This window comes from Onychostruthus taczanowskii, unplaced genomic scaffold (assembly GCF_017590055.1).
Source record: "Onychostruthus taczanowskii isolate IOZ18803 unplaced genomic scaffold, ASM1759005v1 scaffold35, whole genome shotgun sequence".
Lineage (NCBI taxonomy): Eukaryota > Metazoa > Chordata > Aves > Passeriformes > Passeridae > Onychostruthus > Onychostruthus taczanowskii.
Genome location: NW_024500905.1, coordinates 741,465 through 768,497, shown reverse-complemented (window position 1 = coordinate 768,497; position 27,033 = coordinate 741,465). Strand labels below are relative to the sequence as shown.

General features: G+C 39.0%; 2 protein-coding genes across 3 annotated transcripts; both read right to left on the bottom strand.

Moving 5' to 3' along the window:
• Window positions 1-4,841: 4,841 nt before the first annotated feature.
• Window positions 4,842-5,537, bottom strand: PHLDA1 (pleckstrin homology like domain family A member 1). The gene has a single exon (XM_041411344.1). It carries the CDS (start codon window positions 5,405-5,407, stop codon window positions 4,949-4,951), a length of 459 nt encoding a protein of 152 aa, XP_041267278.1. The 5' UTR covers window positions 5,408-5,537; the 3' UTR covers window positions 4,842-4,948.
• Window positions 5,538-10,451: 4,914 nt separating this feature from the next.
• Window positions 10,452-25,371, bottom strand: NAP1L1 (nucleosome assembly protein 1 like 1). Of its 2 annotated transcripts, XM_041411212.1 has the most exons (14): window positions 25,337-25,371; window positions 24,538-24,626; window positions 23,312-23,414; window positions 22,124-22,265; window positions 21,595-21,675; window positions 21,235-21,363; window positions 20,665-20,736; window positions 19,906-20,045; window positions 18,117-18,262; window positions 18,011-18,030; window positions 16,734-16,856; window positions 15,471-15,503; window positions 14,987-15,037; window positions 10,452-13,232 (listed from the first exon to the last, which is right to left on the bottom strand). In XM_041411212.1, the coding sequence occupies exons 1-14, from the start codon at window positions 25,351-25,353 to the stop codon at window positions 13,197-13,199; spliced, it is 1,182 nt and encodes a 393-aa protein (XP_041267146.1). In that variant the 5' UTR covers window positions 25,354-25,371; the 3' UTR covers window positions 10,452-13,196. The 2 variants fall into 2 exon arrangements, with proteins under 2 accessions (XP_041267146.1, XP_041267147.1); XM_041411213.1 differs by lacking the exon at window positions 14,987-15,037.
• Window positions 25,372-27,033: the final 1,662 nt, after the last annotated feature.

Sequence of the window (27,033 nt, the reverse complement as noted above, 5' to 3'; positions counted from 1 at the left end):
CTCTTAATCAAAAGTTAAAGCAGAGAAGCATGTATTGATGTACTTTTGTGAAGATATCACCATTGGTGCTGGAGCAGAAACAACCACAAATGATAAAACTCTTTTACTTTTACTTCTACTATATTTATGTCCTTGCAAAGACACACACCACTGCTATTAAAAGCTTATAAGGGATACCTCTAACAGCTGTAAGAAACAGTGGGTCCTTGAATAGATAATAAATTTAGAGATGCTTAACTGACTTTTCAAAGCTGCTGAGCACCAGTGCTTGTGAGAGGTCAGATCTTTAAGCTATAATTAGCATACCAATATTAAGTTCAATTGCCTGTATTTGGGGATGTTTGCTATTGAAGAGAACTTGTACTTGTTGCAATAAAAGCCTTCTTATGGAAGAGGTTACTGACATCTCCCCAGTGAAAGCAAACAGCACCAACATGTCTAGGTCAATGCACACTGTGTCCCTGAAAGTAATACACCTTCAGCAGATGCTTGGAAATGAGGACCTGCTGCAATACAAATACATATTAGGGGAGTCCAAGACATCTGAGCAGCTGCAGCGCTACAGAGAGCCCAAAGCAGCACATTTTTCTTGTTATACCTCATTTCTTTTCCCATGAAACTAGAAAACAACAGGTCAGAGTTTATGCCAGATGGTGGAAGTGGTTTTTTCTGGATTAATTTCAGGTTACTTGAAATTCAATCATAGTGTTTAAGATCTATGAAAAAGAGAAACAATGCACATTTAATGCTAGAGTTTAGACACCTAATGTCACACAGAACAAGGCATTTACAGGCAACAATGATGAGCTTGAATTCTGCGCCCCAAAGACCTGCTGTACATGAACTGTGACACGAGTGTTACAGAAATCAGCTATACTTGGTGTGGGTGCTCACACATCACACACTGCAAGAAGCAAAACTGAGGACTCTGAGTCTCATAATAGTGCTATATATACAAAGATTAATGGGAGCATCTGAGTGGGTCTCCAGAGAGTACCTACCCAGGTTCAAAGTGTTCCTCTTAGGCTCTTAGATTGAGCTTAAGACATTGGAAAAGCTTAGACCAGGCTTTAATCATCACAAATAGCCCACCAAACAACCATTCTTCCAACATATTGAGAGCTCTTTCAATAGATACCTCTTTATTTGAAATGGAATGTATCTTGAAAAATATGAAAAATAAATCACATCTCTCAAAAATCATTTATGAGTCATATTTACACACAATTTTTTTTGGCAACACTGGTATTTCTGCTCACAAGAGAATATGCTAGAAAACATTTCGTACATCACTGCAGCTATAATTCAGAAGCTGGCATTTGAATATCATGAACCTTAAAAAAGAGGAATTACTTCAGGATGTCACAGAAACAACACCCACTTGATCTTCCTTTTCCCCAGTTCCTAAATTGTCTTGGTCACCACAGCTTGGATTTTTTTTGCTAAATCTGCCCCTTGATGACTTTTTTTTTTTTAATTATAACAAGTAATTTTGTCCTTTTCATGAACATTGTCCTCACTTTTGCTATCTATACCAAGCATTGCCTATGTGTGTGTTTTACAGCATTTTTGTTTATTCTGAATGAATTTACTTCAGCCATGTGCTCTCAGATTTCCTTTTGGGGTTTTTTTTTGGAAGAGGAAGGACAACTTAATTTATTTACCTGCAAAGCTCCAGTAAGATGGAGCATGATGTGCTCAACCTATTTTCATAGTCATTGCTTACAACGCAGTAACAGAGAGTATTAAACCCAGATGTTCAAATGAAGACTATGGAGTAATAGAGGGGCAAGATGAAAAAAACCCCAGAAGTACCTCTTATAACATCAAACAATTTGTTGGTCTAAAATTACTATCAGTCAAGAAAAAAAAAAGACCAAAACAAAACAGCAAAACAAAAAAAAACCTCAAAGCCCTAAAAACCCCACACGCCATGGAATTCAGAGCGTGAGAAAGTTTGTCAGACTGTCCCCATCAGACAATTTAGCCTTATTTATACTGACAGGGCATGAGCCACATGGTCCAACTGTCCCCAGGGGACCCCAGCCAATTTGTTCCCATTCAGTTTCCAGGAGACAGTTCGGAGACACAAGGAAAAAGTTTGATCCTTCCACCCATCCCACTCATTCAGGCTGGAGCTATCAAGATAGATTTTCTGACGTGACCACCTCTTACACTAGGAGGCTGGCTGACACCAAAGGTTTTAAACAGGTAACACAGCAGGTAATGACTAGCAACAAAAGATTGTTGAACTACATCAGTCCAAAAGGTTTTCAGGTCATCCTTCAGACCAACTTAAAACAAGAAACATAAAAGTGGGGTATTGACCTTGAACCAGTGAAAAAGAATTGCAAATTTGAAATGAATGCAGTTTCCTCATACCTTCATGTTAATTTTCTCACTAAAATGATCATCTTTAGTTTTTAAAGTACAAGTACTTCCAGAAGAACAGTAAAACTTTAGCTTTAGACTACATCCACAGGCTTTTGTGGCATATAGAGTCTTGCATCCACTGAGGACAAGAATAACTGCCTCTCTCAGAGAAATACATGTGTCTCTGCTTAAACAGGAATTAATTCTCATCAGTTACATTTATCCTTCAGTAGGCTAAAATGTATTCTAGTAGGTGAGATCAGCACTATATCTGCGTACCTGAAAAGGTGGATTAGTTTCTCAGTAAACTGTAGTTAATCACTCTAAAGAGAAGAGCTGAATTACAAATTGCAGTCTATTTTGTGAGTCTTTGACTAGCTCATTAGAGAATCCCCTTGCAGCTCTAACATCCAAGCGTTAGCAGAATGATAATGGCAGATGTACAGAGAGGTGGAAATTGAGTACTACGATTGCCAAGCCAGCAAACCTAATCCTAGAAGATGCGGGGCACCTTCGATTTCAATTAATCACCAAATAGCGAGTTTGTTAGGACAGCTGTAATCTACCACCGCAAGCTCACCACGCAGCCAGGTCAAGGGCCAGGTCGAAAAGAAGCGCTCAAGAGTAACTACAGAGGATCGTCAGGGCTTTGATTCTGCACCATAACAAGCTTTACTTGTCTAGATATGTGACCCTGACACCTGGGGGAAGGAACAAAGATGAGGGCTAACACAGATCTCAACTTAATCCTTACAGGACTGAACTTAATCTTAGAGTGCAGAGGAAGGGACCAACGTACACCGTAGCGAATTCTAAAATCTCCCTCTGAGTATCACTTCAGCTTTTTGCTTTAAACACTTACAGAAATAAGCTTGCACCGAGAATGTAAGGCTTTTGCTGTCAAGTTACACCTCATTTACACAAAAAGCCTTCGATGTGTAGCTTCAAAAAATTTTGTTTATATTAATGTCAATTGTAAAGGGGCCAGAAGCCATTTTCCTCACCACACCAGCTAAAATAAATATCTCCATGGCCTTGACATTTTACCTTGGACCAGAGATAACGGGCCACATCGCTCTGTCCCACTTGCAGCCTCCCCATTCCATTAAAACCCGAGAACCTGGGCAGTAGCAGCACCCGAGGTGAAGCCAGCCATGGTCAGAAGGGCCCGGTCCTGGAAAGCTCACTGCCCGTGCCCGACTCCCTGCTCTGCACTGGGCAAGGAGCTCCGACCCGCTCCCGCCAGCATCGGCAGCCCAACTCCCACTGACTTTTAAGAGGCAGAGAAACACACACCAGCTGTGCAATTAGTCCTTTGTTTTCCAACTTCATGGCTTCATCAACGTTTTTAGAGGCAAGATGGCACGCCTCTCTCAACATCTGACAGTGCTAAACACCAAAATTAACCTAGTTCATCTCAGCTAGAGAGCAACTTTCAGCTTATAAAAACTGTGACCAAAATAATCCATTTGCACACTAAAACATACATAAATTTTAAACTATGGACTGCTTTAATGCAAGACATTAAAAAAATGCCATGAAAATCCAACACAGGTTGAGAGTCCAGATCACTTGAAAACTGAGCGTGCAGAGGGAGCCCTGGACTCAGACGCTATGAAACGTTCATGAACACTTCCCAGCTCTGGCCCACCAGCCTAGGAGCAAGCACACCACACAGACACCTGGAATCCAACTCAAATTCCTGTATCACAAAAGAAGTTGGTCAGATTCCTTCCGCTCATACACTAAACAGATTGGTTTTAATCTCAGAATGACAAGCAACATTGCTTTTTTGAATAGCCAAGCATGAATAACTTTTTATCATCTTCCACCACGTTTAATATTAATAAAAATTTAAAAAAACCAATTAAGCCCCAGACTATAATTGTTGTTCTCATTAGAGAAAATAGGTTTTAGCCAAATTTTGAAACACACATCACATTTTCCATATTGGTGGAATATAGTGTATTTTGGGTAAAAAAATCAATAACTTTTTTTGTCAAATTGCACACAGTCAAAGTACCCAGAACTTCTCCATTCTTTCAGGGAGCTAACATGCATATTTTTTTTTTCCTTTACTTTTTTTGATACGGCGTACATTCAGAAATGTCTTGCAAATAAGCCTTTAAAAAAAATAAAAAGGAAAAAAAGACCAAACGAAAACAACCCTAATAAATAAAATAAAATACATTAAAATAAAGTCACAGTACATCATGTCTCCTAGAAGTCCCATCGCACCAAAGGATCCTTTCCAAGGTTCATAAATAATGGATTTGAAATGCTTCTCGGCACCGAGGGCGGCAAAGCAGCAGCAGCAGCTGGCTGAGGTTCGGGCTATTGAGCCGCTTCTCTCCCGTCTACCTGCGCCTCCGGCGTTTGCCCACTTTCTGAGCCCCCGGAGCAGGTCCGCCACGAACGCGCTCTGTCCCTCTTCTCGGAAGCGCTCCGTGACCGTAACCTGCAGTGAACAGAGAGCACAGAGGGCAGCCCGTCAGGCGAGGAGGCGGAGGCCGGGCGGCAGCCCCGCGGGTGCCGGAGCGGCGGGCGCGGTGCCGGGTCCGGGTCCGTACCTGCGCTAGGCGGAGTTGGAGGCGCCGCGGAGCCGCGACCCGTGGGGCGCCGCCAGGTGCTGCTGCTTCTGCCGGGTGGAGCGCACGGCCAGGATGGCCTGGCGGTTCTTGTACTGCACCATCTGCAGCGTGATCGCCGCGTTCCAGCCCTGCTCCTGTGCGCACCGAAAGTCGATCTCCTTCCCCTCGGCCATCACCACCGTGAAGTACACGTACTTGCCCTTCCGCTCCACGCAGTCCACCGTCTTCATGTTGGAGAAGTGAAGCTCCTTGATCTTGGCCGCCGGCTCGGCCGGCGGTGCCGGCTGCTGCTGCTGCTGTGGCGGCGGGGGGTGCTTGGGGGGGATGAGGAGCAGCCCCTCCTCGGTGAGGATACAGCGCTTCTTCTTCCAGAGCTGCAGCAGCCCGTCGCTCCTCTTCTCCAGCATGCCCTCCTTCACCGCCTTACAGCCGCTCTCCAGCATCCTTCTGGAAGGGTTAGACGGCCTCCGCCCGCAGGGGCTGGGCTCGGGGTGCAGGCGGCACCAGCCGAGCACTCTCCGCCGGGCGCCGGCTCCGAGGCGGAGGGCCGGGAGCGCTCCGGCCCGCAGGAAGCGGAGCGGCTGCCGCCCGTGCCGCGGCGTGGCGAGCGGCGGGCGCTGCCGGTGCGGGCGGCCGGGGTTGTCGGCGGGCTTTTCCCTCCCCTCCCGCTTTTGAATGCGCCTCTCCCACCCCAGAGTGACACCCAGCGGAAACAGCGGCTCCTCCCGCCCGCCGGCCGCGGGGAAGCCCGGCGCGGGGAGAGGAGCGGAGCCGGGGGCGCGGCGGGGGCTGCGCTCCCCGGCGGCAGCGAGCCCGGCCCGGTCCCCGCCCCTCGCCCACGGCTACGGCACAGCACGGCCGCGGAGGGAAGGGTTCCCCGCCGTAGGTAACCAGCGCTAGACTAATACAGAGAGATTACCAGGACATGGCAAACGCCCGAAAGCGCTCCTTTGCTTCCTCGGGGTGTTCCCGCACTATTTAGTTGAAATGTAGTTCCTCAGCCCGCCTCCTTGGGCAAGAGCAGTAAAGGGCCCTCTTCTGCGTGTTTGCGATTCAAGCCCAGTAAAAGGTGCCAGTTTCCAGCGGAACCCTGATAATTAAGCGATCATCGCTCCGTTAAACAAAAGAAAGCCTGAAAGAATCCGGTACAAGAGCGTGATCCCTTATACTGGTCTGGGAAGCAGCTTCAACTGTACATATAAAAGAAATCTTTACTTTCTGCAGCAGTTTGACTAATGTCTAAAGAAAGACACCTGTACCACAGCCCTAAGGAAACAGCAGGACCTCAGTACATGGAAATTGCAAAAGCAGACTAGGGAAAAAAAAAAAAAAAAAAAAAAAAAAAAAAACCAAACAAAATCAAACTGGCAAGCAACTAGGAGCATTTTTTATCACTCTGCTTTGCTGCCACACATTTGCTTATTGTTTGGATTATCCCCCGAGGTTAGCTTTTGAATAAATTTGAGTAGAAAAGTAAAGTGACCTAAGGTTAATATGAAACTATTTAATTCTTAATCCTCTGATGTATTAGATGTAAATCAAAATCCCACATAGCTGAATCTGGCTTACAAAGCCAATGTAAACTGAATGCTAGAAGTTTCATACTATGTCTGAGAGCACTGCTTTTAAACATACATTTATCACGGCCATTAAAAAACCCTCTTCACATCAATCTTGGCAGCTGGCAAGCAGATCATGCTGCAGCATGTGCCGTGTTCTAACAGATTACAGGAAAAAAAAAAAAGAGAAAAATTATGATAGCTTCAATTGAGTTTATCTCTGATAACATTTTAAAAAGGATTTCCTCTTATAAAAATCTTTTTCTCTTGAAGTTCAAAGGTAATTTTGATAAATTGCTGTGGGGTAAACAATGTAAGGCAATAAAAGCAATTAAAATTTAGCTGGTTTACCCTTTTTGAGGTAACTGGAAAACAGTAAGAAAGGTAACCTGACTAGCCACAAATTAGATGGAAAAGGAAATCAATACACTAAACCATCCATTTATATAAAGAATAGTCCTTTCTCCTTAGAGCTGAATGAATAGACTGTAAGATACAGGTCACTCCCACAACCATTTTATACCTATTTTAACAGAGGCACATGCTAATTTTCAAAAGATCTGAACACCATTCACCAATTGCCTCCATCAGCAGTTCACTGCCATTTGAACCTAATTTTCCTTGCACAAATATCTGTATCGCCAGCTGACTGCAAATACAAGGTGTCTCAAAAACAGCTTGAGCGACGTAAGAGAATTCCCGCCTTGCCACCTGTGTTCTGCACTTATTTCTTTGCTCCTCCTCAATGAGGTCTCTGCTCATGTGACACACAATTTTGAAACTCTACTAAAGCAAACTGGTTAAAATGCATTCACCTATACAGAGCAGCTTAATAAAATACTGAGTTTATGTAAGGCATAGGACACCAGGCTAAACCTACAGAAGACCAGTTTCTAACAACTCACCTGTTCAGTTTTGGTTGCTGCTCCACTGCTGTAAGCGAACAGCCATTTGATTCCAGGTAAATGCACTAACCAGTAGTGTGGAAACTCCCACTAGATGTGAGAGTGTCACATGCTACACTGTAACAGCATTCAAAAAACTCTCCCCCCACCCCACAACACTGCACTGTAACACTTAAGGACATTAACATACAACCTGTATCTGTATAATTTAAGGTTAGCTTTTTTCTTGTTCTCAGTACTGACAGTAAACTGCAATTAATCACATGAAAAAATGGAGACTAGTGTGCAAGGCCAAATATTTTCATCAAACATACAGGAGAAAGAGATTAAATTCATTCTACTTCACCTTTCCATGCAAAGCATTGAATGTCAGATTTTGAACCCAACTCCAAACACTGATGGACATACTCTAATATACAGACTCACAGCACTCTTTATTCCTGGTGAAATTCACCTAAGCATGTGGTCAGAAGCAAACACGCTAAACATCCATTTAAATTTGTACTCTGTAAGCCAACAAATATTAACAGCCATTTAAAACACACTATGTTTGACCAAAAAATCCAGATCAGTCAAAAGCTACAAGACTAGTGCAAGATGAAATACTGACAGTTCCATGATAAAAGAACAAAATATTGCACAGAATTTGCTAGGAAAGGATAACAAACTTTGTTTTCCTAGATAGAAGTCAAAACTGAACTTCTGCAAATGTTTCTAACATTAGTATTTTTAGAAACCACATTCAACAGTTCAGCACACTACAATATCACACTGAGACTTTCCTTTACTTTTCTTGAAATACATATTTAAACCACTGCATTTATATAAAATGCTTCACATCTGCTACCATTATTGAAGTTTCAGTAAATACTAGGCAGGTTCTGCAGCCATTCCAGAAATAGATGATGTGAAGATGCCTCCTACTGTCAAACCTGAAATACTACAGTCTGAGAATGTGACCTTGGGTGCAGACTTTTCCTGTCAACAACTCCATCTCACAGATACCTCTATATACTCCTCAGTAAATGAAGCATAAATGAAACATTTACCATAACTAACAACCACAATGCCCCAGGCCTCAGCATTCCCTAAAACCATTTATTTGGCAGTACCAAATAAATACACTGTAGGCAATTCATCAGCTACTAGCATAGCAGCGTCTCCAGCCTAGCTTTTCCAAAGTCCTTTGCACTTCCAAGGCAGTGGTTTTCCAAAAATATTCCAACTTAAGCTCACACGTTGTAGAGAAAAACTAGGCTGCAAAGGAGCTTTTAAGCTTCTCAGATTTGACCACTGCAGTAGAACAAGCTAAGTTCAGAACAGTTTCTCCACTACAGGGTAAATGAAATCTGAGCAATTACTTGCCAACACTTGAGCACACAGAAGCAAAGCTCGTAACAGCAAGTTCAGGACTCAAGCCCCTCCTGCAGCTGCAGAGCCAACTTGTGTTGACAATTCACAGGCTTTAGTCAGACACCTGTGAACACAAGAGCCCTTCTGCCATAGCCTCTCAAACCTTGTGTACCTGTCCCTGGTATACACAGGCACAGAAAAATATGGAATAAATAGCTTGCCTGTGCTTGGTGTACACTGTCTTGTCTGCTTTACTCACTCTGATTTTCCTACAGAAGCTGAGATGCACACCACATGTGGAACACTACCAGGTGTGAGCAAAGGTCTGACAAGAGAATTTTAAGACAAATGAGACATATGCCATGTGGACAAACGTGTACCTCCTCTTGTTAGTGTATAGAGTAAGACCTTATTATTTTCAGTAGATCATTTATGCTCAATTTAAGCAAGCATTAGCAATTAAAAGTCAATTATTTCAATACCCTCTTGAAATCTTGTGGGAACCTCAAACAGGTTACTGAGCAGCTATTAAGAAATGAAAATGGAGATGTGGTTTCAACAGCTTTTCCAACCTGTGTCTTGGATTAGAGAAGACCACATCTGTACAGAAAAAAGGAGAAAGCGCTGTAGAGCTGAGTCTATCTATTCCAACACCCATGTGGCTCTAGACCCAACCCAGCAGACCATCAAGGCTGCTCATGCTTTCATTATCAGGCCCTTTTGTACTGAGGGGTGTAGCATTTTGCTTCCTCAATCTGCTGAGTGTCACAGCACAATCCTCTGCCCAACAGAAGGCATTTGATAAACAACTACTGCATAGACACCTTTGGATATAGGAAACCTTTAGCAGAAAGGTTAATCATTCATCTGCATATAAATTTCCTATTAATTTCCAAATCAGGTTGACAACAATGTGTCCTGAAACACATGGAAAGTTTTGAGTACCAGCTTGAAGATAAATGCATTAATTCTCTCCACTTTTCTACATTCTGCTGGCTTTCTCCACTTAAAAAGCGAAACATGTCAGAATTACAGTATCAGTATTAGTTTCAGGAACATCAATTTCAATAACCCAAAAGAGAATCTAAACTTATGAAACTAGGAGACACTGGTAAACAGTGTTCAAATAATCCAAGGTAACACTTCTAACTGCACCTGACAACAGTCTTCTCCAAAAAGTAATACTTTGGAATTTTAAGCTTAAATCTGAGCTCCTTTATTTCAGGATGCTGTAATTGTTTTAACATTAATAAAGTTGTATCAGACAGGCAAACTCTTCAGTTGTAATCTAATCTAGACTGCTAAAAGAACTATGAAAGAACTGAAAAGAAGCCTCCCTCTCCATCAAGCATAAGCCCCGAAAACCCTCCCCCTTCATCCAAGTCTCACTTAATTCTCCTCTTTCCTCACCAACCTCCCACTTTTCCCCCCAAAATAATTCTCCCTTCAATATTGCAAACAAAACTGGACAGAAGACACTATTTACACAGGTGTTAAATTATGGTGGGTTTCTGCAACTGCTGCCAAAGACAGCAGTTTCTATTTCAGTGACACATTTTCCCAGCCAGAACCTGTTAACAAGGTAACATACCCTCCTCAAATATTAAAGAAGGAGATTCTCTACACCTGGTATAAATGAAAAGTAAAAAGAATGAGTCACAACACTCCAATCAATGTTGAAAGTTTAATGTTCCTGCTACATACTGCCTTTCAGAACTGCTAAACAAGAGTGTCATTAATAACAAAACTACAGTAAGCACCAGAACAGTTTTAATTTAACCAATGCCATAAGAACTGGCACCTCATTTATATTCTTCTTTTTGCTGCAGTCTGGAGAGCACAAGAACTGCTGATTTAGAACTAGCATGTCAATCTGGAGAGAAGCTTACCAAAATCTGTCAACAGGATGTATTCATGACCCTGGATCTTGCAGGCTGCAGGTGTGCATCTAACAACTCCCCTTTTCAAATATTGTATCCCATGGTATGTTATGAAGGTGTTAAATGAGAAAGTAAACAAAGAGCGAGCCAAATTTGTTAAATAGTAAATTTTGAAACTTACAACTTTTAACAGTTCATTTTCTTTTTAAAATACAATTACCAGATGCTGTTAGCAAAAATGGGCTAGATCTAAGTAAGGACTTCAGAGACTTCCCATATCCAGAGGTATGAACCCCAAAGCCCCGCCTTAATGACTTCTCAAGCTCAGAACATACTATCACAGTTTGGTCTCTACACGTCCTCAAGTTTAAACTTAATCCTGGGAGATGTTTAGAGAAGAGACCATGTGAAACCCAAACACCTGGCAGGGTCAGGGATAAAGGATAAGCGTAAGCATATTCTGATACCACAAAAAAACCACAACCACATCTACTTTAACACATAGCTACTGAGAGTGTTTGTTAACCTTTCATAACTGCTTTTTCTATGCTATGATCTGTGTGACCTAAAAAACACCCAAGATCACAGCTTCAATGGTCCTGCTTTACATACAGCTATAGATAACGAGCTCCTTCTCCCAAATCTACAGATACCTGGAGAGGAGGGAGATGAAGCCTGACAGGGATTCTGAAATGAAGTAGTGTGGTACTTAGGCCTTCAAGGAATTAAAAAGAAAAATCAGTAACAAAACTATAACAGTTTAGTCAGAGGACACTAGACCCACATCTTCTTGAGGGGGGGCTGAGGATTTAGAAGGGCACTTGGGATAAGCTTCATTTTGTATTACTTACCCTCCAGGCAACAGACATGCTACAGAAACTCTTCAATCAGCCCTATCCTCACTTGGTCGTTGCCTCCTCCTTGCCCTGCTCTTTTAAAACCTTTATGGCTAAGTGTGTAAGTGGCACAAAAAAAACAGTAGCTACTGCAGAAATAGATCCATTTCCAACACTACTAGGACTCTTCTATCCCTGAAAAAGCCATCTACTTGGCTCAGAAGATTAAAATATACATATATATATAGTTGTGTGAAGGACAAGACAGCATGAAGTATAGTAGCATGCTACTGACTGGAAAAACTCAGAATACATCAGTTCACAGCCTCTTTCAGCTCAGTAGGTTTAATTTACATCTCACCAAGCACCTCCACTGCTAGGCTAGAGGTAAGGTAAGAACATGACAAGAAAGATCTTCTAGCCCATGTGTTTCAACTGACAAAAATATCCAATATGGACAAAGTATGAACCAGAATGTGCAAACACAAGCACAGTGAACAGAACATTAGGTGAAGAAAGCAGAATTCTTTGGGTTTGTTTCCTCATAGATGCTTGATACAGTGAGGACAAACTAGAATACAGCCATGTGTTTCCAGCACTCCCTTCGGCTGCAGGGCATGCTTTGCTCACGACCACCTAGCTCCATCTACACTGAAAATCCAAGGCACTTCGCTCCAGATTTCATACTAATAGGCAATGCCTTAGAGTCAGGCACATCAATACCGAAGTCCTTTATCAGATCTAGCCCCACTTCTAAGAACTTGTCTTCTCTAAAATGGCAGTGTGGACCAATCACTGAAACATTGAGCTCAGATTCACAAGTATCACACTGCAAGTGCAAAGTATGGATCAAACTTTCCAAACTGTTGTGTTTGTTTTTCAACTGCTATATAATTTACTTTTCAGTAATTATCAGCTTTTGTTTCTAGTAAAACATAAGCTGCAGCATGTAAGATATGCATTACCAGTTTACACATGCAGATACACAAGTAATAAAACAAGACTAGCTTCTGAAAATACTAGGTTTTATTCACACCCCTGTGGTAAACAATAACCTTAATATGATGACTAGGTTTCTTTTGTAGATCACTATGTCACATAAAATACAAAACCCATAGCATAAACAAGCTGACAGTTATGAATGTTTAATGTGGTCTCATCAGGAAATTAAACAAGTTATACCAGTCTCCTCAAGTAGTCAAATTCAAAATGCATCATCATCTCCAAGTTAGTACAAGTCACTGCCATTTCTATAACAAAGTAATGAAGGCACAGCTAGTGCAAGCAGACTTAAACCCGTTCAGACTACTGGGCTGAAAAAATACTTTGGTTGGTTCTTCAGGAGAGAGTTTTCTCTAAACAAATATTGGTCTCAGTTAACAGTTCTGATCATCTTCACAGCTGCAGTCTAATAGCTACATGACAAAGACTTCACAAGAACCAAACTATGTAGCAATGAATTAACATTCATGCTTTAGGGCATTTACTGCATTCTACATATTGGCAGAAAATTATACTGTTAAAATGCTAGGTAGATTGGACCTACATTTTAAACTGGTTCTTAAGTGTTCGATTTCTTTTTTTTAACAAATTGGTTACTTAATTCTACCAAGATACAAAACATAAGGCTGTAAGTAACTAATAGTTGTGTTTAGGCTATTACAGTGCAGGTAATCCTCAAGGCCACAGACACACTGCTTCACTGCTGCTTGCATTCTGCTGGGTTTTGATCCTTCTGTTGAGAAAAAAGGAAATACAGTTTACAGAAACAGTATTTAAGAAGAACTATCAATATTGCTAAGCATGCTTTCTTCAAGCTGCAATATTCTTCCAAAGTTCTTTCATCTTTTCCCTTGCATTAATTGTCTAGCATTAGCAACACTACTGTCTTTGGATGCAGCAATATCCACACTTATTTATTTTGGCTTTGTTGGCACATCAGGATACAATCCAGAATAAAAACCTGTTCAGAACTAAGTGTGGTGAAGTACTCTAAAAGACACTGTAACTGGAAAACGCAGAAGAGTGAGGTGCAATAACAAACAACCCAGCTCAGAAGAAGCATGCAGACCCTCTTCACAGTTTGAGACACAAGAAACATCCTATGGGCAGTAACAAGAGCATGGCCTTATGCCAGAAGACACTGTAGAGCAATGCAATGAAATGCCAAATCACAGTTCCTAATGCTCTGGAAGCATCTTTTGCAATAAATATTCCAGTGGTTAAAAAATTCTAACATGGAAAACTAGTGTTCATTAAACAGACAGCCAGTAATATGGGAATTCAAGAAAGTTTTTTTGGGGGCATAGTTCAGTTGCACTCCACCAGCAGAGGAGTTCACTTTTACTCCACCACCTTCCTTGGTCTGGACAGCTATTCTAGGACCACAGCACTTCAATAAATTCAGCTGGCTTACAGCCTGAGATCAGCTTGCACCACTGTAGCACCACTATCTCCAGCCTTTGAGCAGCTCTCTGAAACTGAGCATAGTCTAGCCCTTTCTGTTCTGTTTCACTGAGAAAAGCAATCTGAAATGGTGGAAGTAAGTCCAACTTGCAGCTGCTTCATTTATATTTCAAAACTTTCTTGACTAGGAACCAATTTGAATACACTATAGCAGATCAAACATCACCAAGATGGCTTACATTTTGATCACAAGTTTGTACCCTGCCTTTCTATCTACAAGGCTAAGATTAATGCAATTATCTCAACAGTAATTTGATAGCAGCTCAAACCATTCCTACTGAAAAACACTCATTTGAAATGACAAGCCCTTTTAACAGCAGGCATTTTGGAGCACTTCACAGACTTCATGGCTGATACTTTCACCTACCACATCAGATGCTTTCAGATGCCAGATGTACCTTTCCCTCAGCTATTAAAAAGCTATTAATTGAGTGGCTCACAATTGTTTTTCTAGCCTGACTTGTGATTTTTCCTTTCCCATTAAATAAGAAAGCTCCCAGTTGCTCTTGGCTGTTCACATTTTAGGATTTGGCTGTAGATGCATTGCTGAACCTTGACTTCTGCTACCTCAAACAATGAAAGACTTACCATTTACCTAACATAAAAGAGCATATTTTGTATTCTGCTGGGAAAACCTGTGCCAGAGCCAGCTTGTAGCAAGTTCCCAAAAACTGAAACTGGATAACACAGTTCTCTCCATGTCCTTACAACCATTTTGCAATTTTCATCATTAGGCAGCAAATTGGTGCAAGACAAGTTTATAGAAAACCAAGCCTGACTAACCTCAATGCTCAAAGCCAAAAGTTACTTTTACAAAATGACTCCTGGAGAAATAACTTTCACAAAGTTTCATTACTAATTCTACTCTGTCAGAATTAGACCTGAAACAGCCTCGAAACAAAACATGCTCACCCACAGGAACTAAAGGTTTAATACTTAAACTAAAATCAAGATTCAACATACATAAAATTTTAAATGTCTGTATGCATACACAAATTTTAAACATTCATTTTAATTCCTTACTTTTGGTTCATAATCAGGATCATTTTCTTCATCTGCTTCTTCTTCTCCCTCCTGAAAGAAAACACTTAGTATTTCTCTAGCTTATCCACATTCAACTCCCGGAGCCATTTTCATGAAAATTAAAATTAAATTGTACTCAGAAAGACATTCATTACCACTTTATGTTACACATATTGTATTAGTTTATCCTCCATAATGCTTATCTTTTGACATCAGTGGCAGCTTAATTTTTAAGATACCTTAAAGGTTGTCTTAGCTTGGTTTGGGTTTTTTTGGGTTTTTTTTTGTTGTTGTTGTCTTGCTGGTTGTTTTGTTTTTTGGGTTTTTTTAAATTATTCATCTGAGATCCACCAAACAGTATGTTTTATTTTATTTCAGAAGTAACTCTTAATGTCCAGAGCACTCAAAAACAAAAGAAACTCTTATTCTAGATAACAAACTATAACTGGTAAACTATTTGAATCAAGGGCATCGGTCATCTTACCTCATCATCTGCCTCTTCACCTTCTTCATCATACTAGAAAAGAAAATAGTTTCGATAGCATCATAAATGCAGCCATCTATAACTCAAGTAGATGTCAGAGACCACTCCATATTGTGATCATAAGAGAATCATACAATGGTTTGGGTTGGATGGGGCCTTGAGGGTCATCTAGCTCTAACCACTCTGCCATGGGCAGGGAAATCTTCCACTAGACCAGATTGCTCAGAGTCTCATCCAAGCTGGCCTTGAATATCTGCAGGGATGAGACATCCACAGTTTTTCTGGGCAACCTGTTCCAGTGTCTCACAATACTCACAGTAAAGAATTTCTTCCTAATATCTAATCTAAACCTAGCCTCTTTTAATTTGAACCAAGAAGCTTCTGTGTCTGTCAGTTTAAAAACGCTTTTTGCATCAGCACGAGCAATGTTCAACTTGCCCTGGTGAGCTCTTGCAGAGCAGACTGTCCCGTTCCATGCAGCCCAGGAGGAGCTGATTACACTGCCGTGCCACTTGGGACCGCCAGGGGACAGTGGAGCCCAAAGCAACCAGTCCTGTCAGTACTTCCCTCCTCCACAGCCCCAGCCAAGCCTTCGCAACAAGGGCCAACAGTTTCGATTCTGAAAATTTGTTTTTAAGACAGCACGTATCTAAGCCATCTTAACATTCAAACTGTCCTTGTTTAGCGGAGGCAACGACAGGAAAAACGTTTTATACCTGTATAAAGTTCTGAGGCTTTGTGCTTTGACAATTTCAAGCTTAGCTCTTTTAAAACACTTAAGCTTTTGTAGAATTTGCTTTGATTATTTTGGCATGCTTTGAATGTGCTTATCTAGCTTGATTTTCTTTTTTTAATAAGAGAGTTCTTTTGAAAGGATGAGGCTTCAGTCTGACAAAACTTCACAGCCCAATGTCACTGTAAGCACAAAGAACAGGCTCAGCAGCTAGACAAAGTCTCATTTGTTCTCTGGCAGCTCATTACAGTTCCACAAAGTATTGGGTACACTGCTCTAGGAATGCCTTATATACAAAATGCTACTATGACATCCCCTAGATGATCAGCTTCTACCACTGCTTTTGCTACAAAACTCTGAAGTCACTATTTCAAAGAAGAATTATTTTTATGCTGCTCTTCCTGAACGATCTAGGAAGCTCTGCTGCAACTAACATCCCTTTCTAAAGATATCAATGTAAGCAATTACCCAAGGTCCTCAAACAGCATTATTTCAAGGTTTTTAGTGTTCTGAATGAACATTATACTTACATCATCATCATCATCTTCAATAGCTTCTCCAGTGAAGTACAGTACTGACCGGGGCACTATACGTTCACGCAAGAAATGACCTATTTCAAAGTCTGCAGCAAGGATTGCCTCGGAATCATCATCCTGCATAAAACAATATTATTTCCTAAACTATAAGATGCTAACTACTTTTGACACATACACACAAGTTACATGGCTTTGATGTGGTCAGATTTACACAGATCCCATTACTGATTTTTTTGTTCTAGGAGCTGCTTTACAGAACCGAACCTGAGGGGCCAAGTTGACACTTTGACCAGCCCACCTACATTATACAGGGAAGAGCTGCTGCTGCAGTAAGCCTAATTATATAGGGTTCTGGAGTTTCTTTTGTTCCAAGTATAAAGATTACTTAATATCTCCCATAGACTTTCAGTTCATATGCACAATACTCTTAAATAACTGAAAAATAGCCAGGTGAGCCTATCACAATAAAGATTTTACAACCTACTTCTGATTCCTACAGTGCATCTCCTTCTTGAGTCCCATTAGACAAAGCCACTATTGAAGCACTTGAACACCTGAAAATGCTCTCTGATCCAATCCTAGACTTTCACTCCTCTTGTTTTCATAGCAAGTGTTCTGCTGTCTCCCATCTGAGCAATTACTTTCTTTTTTGGTTTTATTTTTCTAAACGTTATGAACATACAGCTTTTGGTGTCCATGCCAACTAGAGTTCTAACAGCATGCTTCTGGAAGCTTTAATTTTGTATTTCTCACTCAAACTGCATAATATATTCCCTACTGTTATGTATTTTTGGTAGTTTTTCTCCTTACAAAAACATGGGTTATTTACCATAGTGAGCACACAGAAAAGTAGGCTCTTGCAGCTTTCTGTTCCTGTTTTATTACTTTCAAGAGTTAACAGCTTGAGAAATTTTTAACAGACTAAAGCACTAACTGGATACATTCAGCCATTAGATAAAATCACCCAAAGAACACCTGAAGGGAGAGACTGACACCACCCCTTAGATCGCAGATTAATAATGTAGAACACTACATTTTTACAACTGTTAACAATCCACAAGGTAGCTTTCAGGAAGCATAAACTATTAAAGTTGACTAAAGTAACTCTACCATCCAACTCAAACACTCCTCCTGAAAAAGAAAACTCAAATACATACTAGTCTTCATAAGTATTCTCAGGTAAAGACAGAAGCAATTAAAGCTGAGGTTGTTTAACAAATTCTAAAATTCCAAAAACACTCCATCATCATTTTTTAAATAAGCCAACTTACCAGGTCTCCACTTTCAGGAACTGTAGGGGAAAAAAACAGAACAAACAAGTGAGTGAGATAGATTCTACATCTAAAGTTATAACATGTAAACTAGTGTTCAGCTTACCTTCAGGAGGACTGAAGAAGTTGAAGAAAGAGTCATTGGAAACAGTTTTTGTCACTGTCCTCACTGTTCCACGGCCCTTATGTTTTTGCTTCTTCTTAATGGTTTTCAAAGTAACATTCTTTCCTTTTTTCCAGTCTATTTGGCAACTAAAGAGGAAATTAAAAATAAATTAAAAAATGACAGGGAAAAAACCCACAACCACCTGCAGCTTAATACCATTCCTTTTGTTACAAGTATATACTAAGACTATCACAACTGGAAGAGACACAGGGAAGAAAAAATATTAAGCTAGTATTTATTCAGTCCTATCTTTTCATAAGTTTATCAGGTGAGAACAAGAGTAACAGGTTAATTTTTGGATTATTTCTTTTCAGAAGTTTTTCCTTCTCCACTGTCTCTGAAATGCTAATTTTCATTAGCTACCAAATAGTGCCTAGTTTTCTATCAACAACTAGTATTGCACCATTTTTAGAGCCACCCATCCATTACTAAGCAATGCAGTATTTGGGCATATTAGAATATGCCAAAGTTCACCACACCTATCATTATAACCAGTAAGTCCTTAAAACAATGCATCAAGCAAGCATGTAGGTTTTGGCTAATTTTGAGTTGTTTATGAGGGTTCTGTCTTCTCGTGTTATATTCATTTGTTTGGGTTTTGTTGTTTTGGGGTTTTTTAACTCTATCCTGCTTACAGAGCAAAATCATGACTACAGTCCCTAACAGTCAAAGCATTCTGGTGACAAGCAAATGAAAAAGTCACATCAGTGAAACTAACTGCATTTGCAGAAGTTTCTGATTAGATTCTTTTACAGACTCAAAGAAATTGAGTGAGTTGCTTTGGGACAAGAAGGGGCTATCCTAGCTACACGAGAAAACAAGGACTAGGAATTAATTTTTACAAAAGCAGTGGCATCTCACACCAAACTTTGCAAAATATGTTAAGTGACTGGGTAATAAAGAGGCAAATAATTCAGTATGAGCAACTGGAGATTAATTTAAGAGTAAAACCAATACTGACTATGTAGTGATAGACTGTAACTTAGTTGTTATCACTCAGAAGAGCAGTCAGAACACTGGAGAGACTTCAACACAAAAGTTACTGAACAGACCCAAGTGTACTTATAAGAATAATTATGTACAACATAGTTTTTTCTCATCCCTCAGTTCACAAAAAAAGGGAAATGTAGAGGAAAAATTATTTAACTAATTTAAAACAGAAGATTTCACTAAGAAAGGAGCGTGACAGCTTTTTAAGAAGAGTAACCTGGAATTATGATGACTATTCAGCATTTCTCAAATAGACAGAAATTCAAAGGCAAACATTCAATGCTTATAAAACAAAATGGACAACAGCAATATAAAAAGTAAATCTGGAATAAGCTCCCCAAAATGCTGCATGTCAGAAATACAAAAAGATTAAAAGAAGCAATCAAACAAATTCTAGAAAAAGCTATCCATGCCTACTAAAAGATACCACCATCCACCTTTCAATTCACCTTTAGTGACTGCAGAACAGTATTTCTAAACAAATACTGACTATATTTTTAATTTATATGCCTATATAATATATATGCTTATAAGTTATGCAATACAAATAATGTGGTTTTCTATATTGTATGGAAGTTATTGGTAACAACTAAAAAACTGATATCAAACCTAGCTGTTCACAACTTACTAGGGGAAGTATCTTTTCCAGCACCTCCCCAAGATGCTGTAAAACTCTACAGCTGGATAATACTAAGGAAAAAGCTGCTATATTGCCTTAAAGCTATCTATTAGCACTTACCCTGTACAACCCATGATTTCTGGTCCGTCAAAGGAAAAGGGATCAGAATCATCTGGCTCTGACCTCATTCTATACGTCTTTGTCAACACTTCATTTGTGAAGTAGTCGTTTGGTTCAAAATGAAATTCTAATGTGAAACTCTTAAAAAGAATTGCAGAACAGTAACTTTAGTTATTTACAAACACCTTTAACTTCTTAACACCTAAATCCAAGCAGTACACATGCAACAGTATACACGTTTCTCCAATACATGCATAACTTATTCTAGAATTTTCCACCCAAGTTGTACAATAAATCTTCAAATCTTTCCATTTACTTGTTCTTGAAATTTCTAGTTATTATACTGCTTGCAGTAATGACAGATCTCCCAGCACACAGATTTCCTCCTACTAATGTATAGGGAGAGTTTCTAAATTTAAAAATATTACAACTTAGAAAACTGTCTGATTTCTGCCAGGGAAATATATGAAATTACAGGAGTTACACAAAAAGTACCCAAAGGTATCAAAATGCAGTGGTGAAACCTAATTTATCAGCTATTAAGGCAAATCTCATCAGAAGCTGAAGGTTAAATTTAATATACACTCATTCACAGGGTGATGCAAGATTAGCACTAGACCTTGTACTGCTTTCTCAGGAGCAGCAGCTGTATATTTTCTCATGATTTCCACAAGACAATTGGCTATCACAGACCATGTTGCTAAAATACAAATAATTCTTAAGATAACATAAAAGTAATCTGTAGTAAGTCAAACTAACCATAGGTTGTCCAACTTCTGAAAATTTCACTTTTATATCTTTTAAGTATTTCAGGATAGGTTCATCATGTTCCTGTAGAGAAAACAGTGTATTTAATTTTCATAACATTCAATTACACGCAGATTTAAGGCCTCACAGAGATAAAAAGCCATGTTTAGAACAAGTTTTACTTGGAAAGAAAACCTTGTTACAACACTGAAATACTTCCATGAACATGACCAGCAGATGGCAACAATGGCTGTTACAGAGCCCCCAATCCAGAACACAACCAAAACCCATGCAAACACCACGTACAATTTTTAGTCCTGTCTAATATACTTTTCACACACACGTCTATAAGCACCAAAAATTTATTAGTATCATAGAATAGGTTCAAGAAATAAAACAGCAGGGAGCTATGTCAGTGCTCTGTACTCTCACTTGAAAAGTTACCAGAGATGACATCCAAGTAATGCTTCCATTGTTGCTCTCCAACAGACATCCCAAGTACTGTGGTGTTTCCACTGCTTTCTTAAAGACACTTAGATTAATTACCAATGCAACTTTAAACAAAGCCAGACCACTGCCTACCTGAACCATATCACTGAGCAAGTCCACATTCTTGAATACTGTCAGCCAAAACTCAGGGATTCCTTTAGGGTCTTCTTTTTCTTCATCTTTTTTTTCTTCTTCAAGCTTAGCTTTCTCTTTCATTTCATCCTTGAGAAAATAAAAATATTGGGTTTCCTTAATTTTAAGAGGTTCATCATAAGATTCATCAGTTCTTTGTTGATACCAGCGTCATGTGGATGTTTAAGCAACCATTAAGAATTAGCATCATTATTAATAGCAAGTAATCATTACAAACCTGTTTTTTTAAAGCTTCAGCTTAATGAATCTTGTTTCATGCTAAGGCTTGAGATATTGATGAGAACTGATTAAGATACTCACTGAAATTTCTTCGTCAGCATCTGCTTTCCATTCACATTCTTCTTCTGTGGGCTCATAAATGGCATTGATGATTTCACTTCGCTGGAAGATTAAACCAAGAATATTTTCTAATTTCCTAGTTATTGCAATCAGCAATACCCTAACCAATAAATTCCTAATCCTAAATTACACAATTAGTAATACATTAACTATCTACCTTTTCTTCTGGCTCTAGAAGATTGATTCAGCAGTTAAGAGGTTTTCAACACACTAAAATAAACACCAAAGTCCCAGAAAAGTTACAGTACCATCTGACATTTGCTCAATTAAAATGAAGTTTGATATATTGAAGTCATTTTGGTAACTATGAAACAGAGTTAACTTTTCACTCCCTTAATACTAGTGGATGGCAAAATTGTATCAACTGAATTGAAGGGGCACATATGAGACCAAAGTAATTTGGAACATGAGTAAGTTTTCTGGTTTTTATATTCCCCTGTTGCATTTTAGATGAAGCTTTAAAGTACAAATCAGAGTAGCATTAAAATACCTTGTCAAATAAGGGCTGATAGAGAGCAGCATACTTTCTTTCCAGCTCATGAACTTCCTCATAGAACTTGGCTTCTATCTGTGCACACTGAACTTGAAGGTTCTTGAGAGCATTCACACGTCTTTTAACAACTTTAGGCAAGCTGAAAAATTCAGTGACAGAACTGTTACTAACACTGCATTTTAAGCACATATTGATCTCTCCGTAACCAGACCCCTTGCAAGTTAACCAACTTGTACCACAACACATGTTACACTCTGTTTTAAGCTTTACAGGGTTTAAGTCAAAGCTGCAACCAATTTCACCAATGAGACTGAAATCCTCAGCACAAGCTCTTAAACTGAGGCTCAAGCACAGTTATTACCAGAGTATTCTAAACACCTGCGTATATCATGAGAGAAATTTGTGCAATAAATCTTCCTTCTAAAAATAAGTTCTACATTATTAATGAGTAACAAAGTAAAACCATAGCACTGAGTACAACTAAGAAAGGTCTCACCATTAATTTGCTTGGTTTTATGAAAAAGTTCAAGATAGTTACTATTTGTTTAGAAATTTGATGTTCAAAATTTGCTGCTTTGTTTCACTGAGCACAGCAGCTGGTAGCACTGTCTTTAAACACACTATCTGACCCAAAGTGAGCCAGAACTGGTTTGCTAAATGAGCCACTGTGTTACAAATGTGTAAAGGAAAGCAATTACTGCATGCCTCATAAATGAAGATCAACTACGAACATTTTGGCAAGAATTTATAGCAAGTTTTGATACATGAGAAAACTACATGAAGTACTGCTAATAACATTCCTGCATCAGCTAATGCTTATAGTCCAAGCATAAAATTACTATATTAGAGACACCAGGCCTCCAAATATCTGTCCATAGTTTAAATAACAGATGTTTCATGACCAAGGCAAAGCTACAAAGAGAGTCCAAGGAGCAGCAAAGTATCCTAAGAAGTGTGCTATACTATAACTGCAGAGGAAAACATCAGCCACTGTAAATATTAACATTCTTTATGAAACTTCAAATAAAAACTCTTCAATTCTGAGATGCACTACAGACAAACCATATTAGTTTTTCTGCTATCTGAGCAGCACAGTGGTTTATGACCACTAATGCCATAGACAACACTGTTCAGAAAACAGAAGAACCAGTTTAACACTCTGCTCATACTAAACGAATGGTGTACCTTTCTACATATCCTGCAGATGTTCCTACAAGACCATCAAGTCTTTCCTGAAGGGCTGCAAGAATCTGAGGATTTTGCATCATCTGCACAGTCAACTGCCGAGCTAAATTAAAAAAGAAGATTTATGTAAGCACAAAGTGCATCTCTTGGACCAATCTTGAAAGAAAAAATTGTGCGTAAAATAAAGAAAATTAGACAAGCAAGAATTACAGATGCAGAAGAACTGTTTAAAACTGTGTGAAGTCTCCCTATTACCAAAACATCTTTCTGGTTTATAAAATCTGATTTCCGTCCAGGATTCCTAGAGTATAATTTCCCTTCTGATTCTCACCTGAAACAGCTGGGAAATCACTGAAAATACACATTATCCACCTCTAGGCTCCTGTGGGACACCTGAATACTTACCATTTCATTACTGTATGCCATTTAATTGCTTCAGCTAATGAATGTGCTCCCCAAAATTTTGCAATCCACTCTTGAAAACACTTCTTTCAATAGATTAGCAAAGCATATCTTGAGCAAAATGTTCTATTTTAATGTTATTATTCTGTTCAAGCAAGCATGTAACATGGCAGTACCAGCAGTACAAGTAATTTTATTCCAGAGATCATTAGTTATTTCTTTTGGCTAATTGCTCTTTAGATTCCATCTGTGCCACCACACTTTAAATACAAAACATGAGTAAGACTGTTCAGCACTGACAAAACAAGTATTTTGATATGCACTTATGTTTTTTGTTGAGGGGGAATTAAAAAAGATTTATTAATTTCAAGAGTGGTAACACTAAGCATGATTTGTTCTGTTCACTGTCAACTCAGCAGCAAATTATTAGCAACTAATCAAAAGTAAGATACACATACACACATATATGCACATGAGTTTTTTATACTCAAAGCTTCACATGTGTGAAGTTTTATCTGTTTTCAGTTTTGAAATTATCCTGTTACATATCCACAATAATCCTGTGCTTTCCAATTATACAGGTGGCCAGCACTGCCTGAACCTGGTATTAACCATGCCTACAATGAGTAACTGCAAACAACTAACAAAAATCACTCCATTTCAAAAAAAAAAAAAAGAGTCCTTGCTTTAGAACTTAAACACAACTGTCCATCTGGAATTGTTTACCACTTCCTTTTTTTTTTTTTTTTTGCAGTAAAAGCCTTTTAACACACTAATTAGAAAGCACATATTAGAAGTTTAGAAACTCTTGGTTTCAACATCACCTTTGCTGTTGGCATCTTCACCAGTTTCTTCTTCTTCTACTTCTTCAACATCTTCCATATCCTGCTGATCAAGTTCAGACTGTTCTTTGCTATTAGAAATATTCAGTAACAGCATCAAGAAGTTAATTTTATAATATACTATAAGGAGCTTAAACAGCTCAAACTAGAGATTATGTGGATAGAAACAAACTGTCACATCTTTAGACCTATGACAAGCAAATCTCAATAGCCAAACAAAGCCACATTTGTCTTCACAGAAGTTTCACATTTGAGAATCCCAGAACAGTTTAAAGAATTACAACTTTCCAGAATTACAAAGTTCCCTTTTATAAAAAATTCCTTCATCTCCTGCTCTTATCAACAAGTCAAAGCCTCCTTCTGCTCCACGTATCTTCCTTAAGACATGCAGGCCTTGAGAACTGCGGGTAGGATCACCTGCACTATACTTCAAATGCCACAAAGTAAGAGCACACAAACTATAGAAAAACATCTACATGGAGCGAAACAAAATGAATGGACAATATTACCTGGTTTTCCCCCCAAAATTCCAACTAACATAGGAAGTTGACTCATGCCTTCTTCCACTTTTTTATGTACTTACAATCAAGATCACAAACCCATTTATCAAGAGCAACATAAGCTTTTCTCCCACATGCTATTATAAACCTCAGGTCTTCCCACAGTGCTCAAGGTCAGTATCTAGACGCTGCCTATGCAGTATCTGGAGCGCCCAGCCATGTCAAATACAGCACAGGACACACTCAGAGCCTCAGTAAAATCATAGACAGATTTTACTTACTTGTCTATGTCTGCCATTCTGCTAGATTTCAAACACTAGAGAAAAAAAAAGAAAAAAAACAGGTAAGAACAGTGGCACTACATTTCAGTTATAAACTCTATGGTCACGTGGCACAACACTAAAAGAATCAAATCATGTCAGTTTTATGAAACATGATAAATATATATTACAGTCTGAAGCCTGGGACATCTCCCTTGCACATTTTGAGAACTGTCTAAAACACAGAAATTTTGAAAAACTTTGTTCTGGTTTAGAACCTACAGATCTACTCACATAAACTGAAGTACCAAGTACCAGCAAAACACCATGATCAGTTTTAGATTTAAGGACTGTACTAGTATCACTGACTGAAAATTAGTCCTAAGTGTAAAACTGGAATATAACCTGAGGAAAATCTGAAGCAAAAAGGGTGCTGGTAACTGTTTACTCATTTCCAGCATGTGATTACAGACAGAACATACTTACAGCTAGAACAATTTAAGAATGAAGATGCCTTTTTGTGGCTTTACTTTCAATCCCAACTTTACAAAACCAATTCCAAGTCATTCCTCAGAATACCCACAATATTGCAACAACAACAAAAAAAAATGATGCCAGGTGCCAGGCTATTTAATGTGACTAATTCCCATATTCAGAATGATCACAATTTTCTTAAAGATCTCAGTAAAATCATAAACATATTCCATACACGGGAACTAGAAACATTTAATATTGAGACTATTGCAAATCTTGCCATGAAGAACCTATGTTCTCAAATATATGATAAAATGAGTAACATTTTCTACCATCAAAACAGTACCTGGGAGTCTATTCTCCAAAAAGATGTTTAGGTAACTTGAAGTCTAACACAATACTATACAGAAGAAAACTGTCCCATTACTACCATCTGCCAGTAATTCAGGAGGCTCCAACTACCAGGAATAATTTGCTGGCCCAGAAAGCAAGGAAATCAATGCTTTAGAGTCTCCATTTTACCTGCTCTCATGTAAGCTAAACAAATTTAAATTTCCTTCAGGAATTTCAACTCCTTACAATGCATTCAAATGGGAATTTTAGCAAAGTGTTGGACAGATGTGTTCCAGAAAAAAAGAAAACTGTGTTTGATTTTTCCAAAGCGTAACACAAAAACACAATCCCAGTAAGATCTGGATATTAACAGTCAATATGAAGAAACATCTTAGAATCTAAACTTCAGAAATAAACACCCACCTTTTATGTAAATACAATAATCTAAATATATTTTTTCTGGTATCATAACTACTTCCCAAGAATTACATGGAAAGAAGGTATCTGATGTCCTCATTTAGGACAACAATTTCATAGTGCCAAATAAAGATCTAGAATGCAATCAAAAACATTCAACTCCCTAATATGCAGAAAAACCAAGTCCATCTGTTTCAGAAAAATAATGCAGTATTTGCTAATAAATAGGATGGCAGCACTGCTAAAAACCAAAGAACATCAATCAATTCAGTAAGAGGAATTACAGCAATACTCTTGACTCATTTTATGCAGACATTTGCTTGTCTTGTGATTTCAATTTTACCCATGTAACAGTTCCCTGTAACAATTCCAAAGACTCTCCTTTGAATACCATTCTCAAAGATAGCATGCATTGAAGACCTACAGAAACAGAAAGCATACTACAATTACAACTCTCACATACAGGTCCCTGTTTTACTTGAGCAATGTAATAA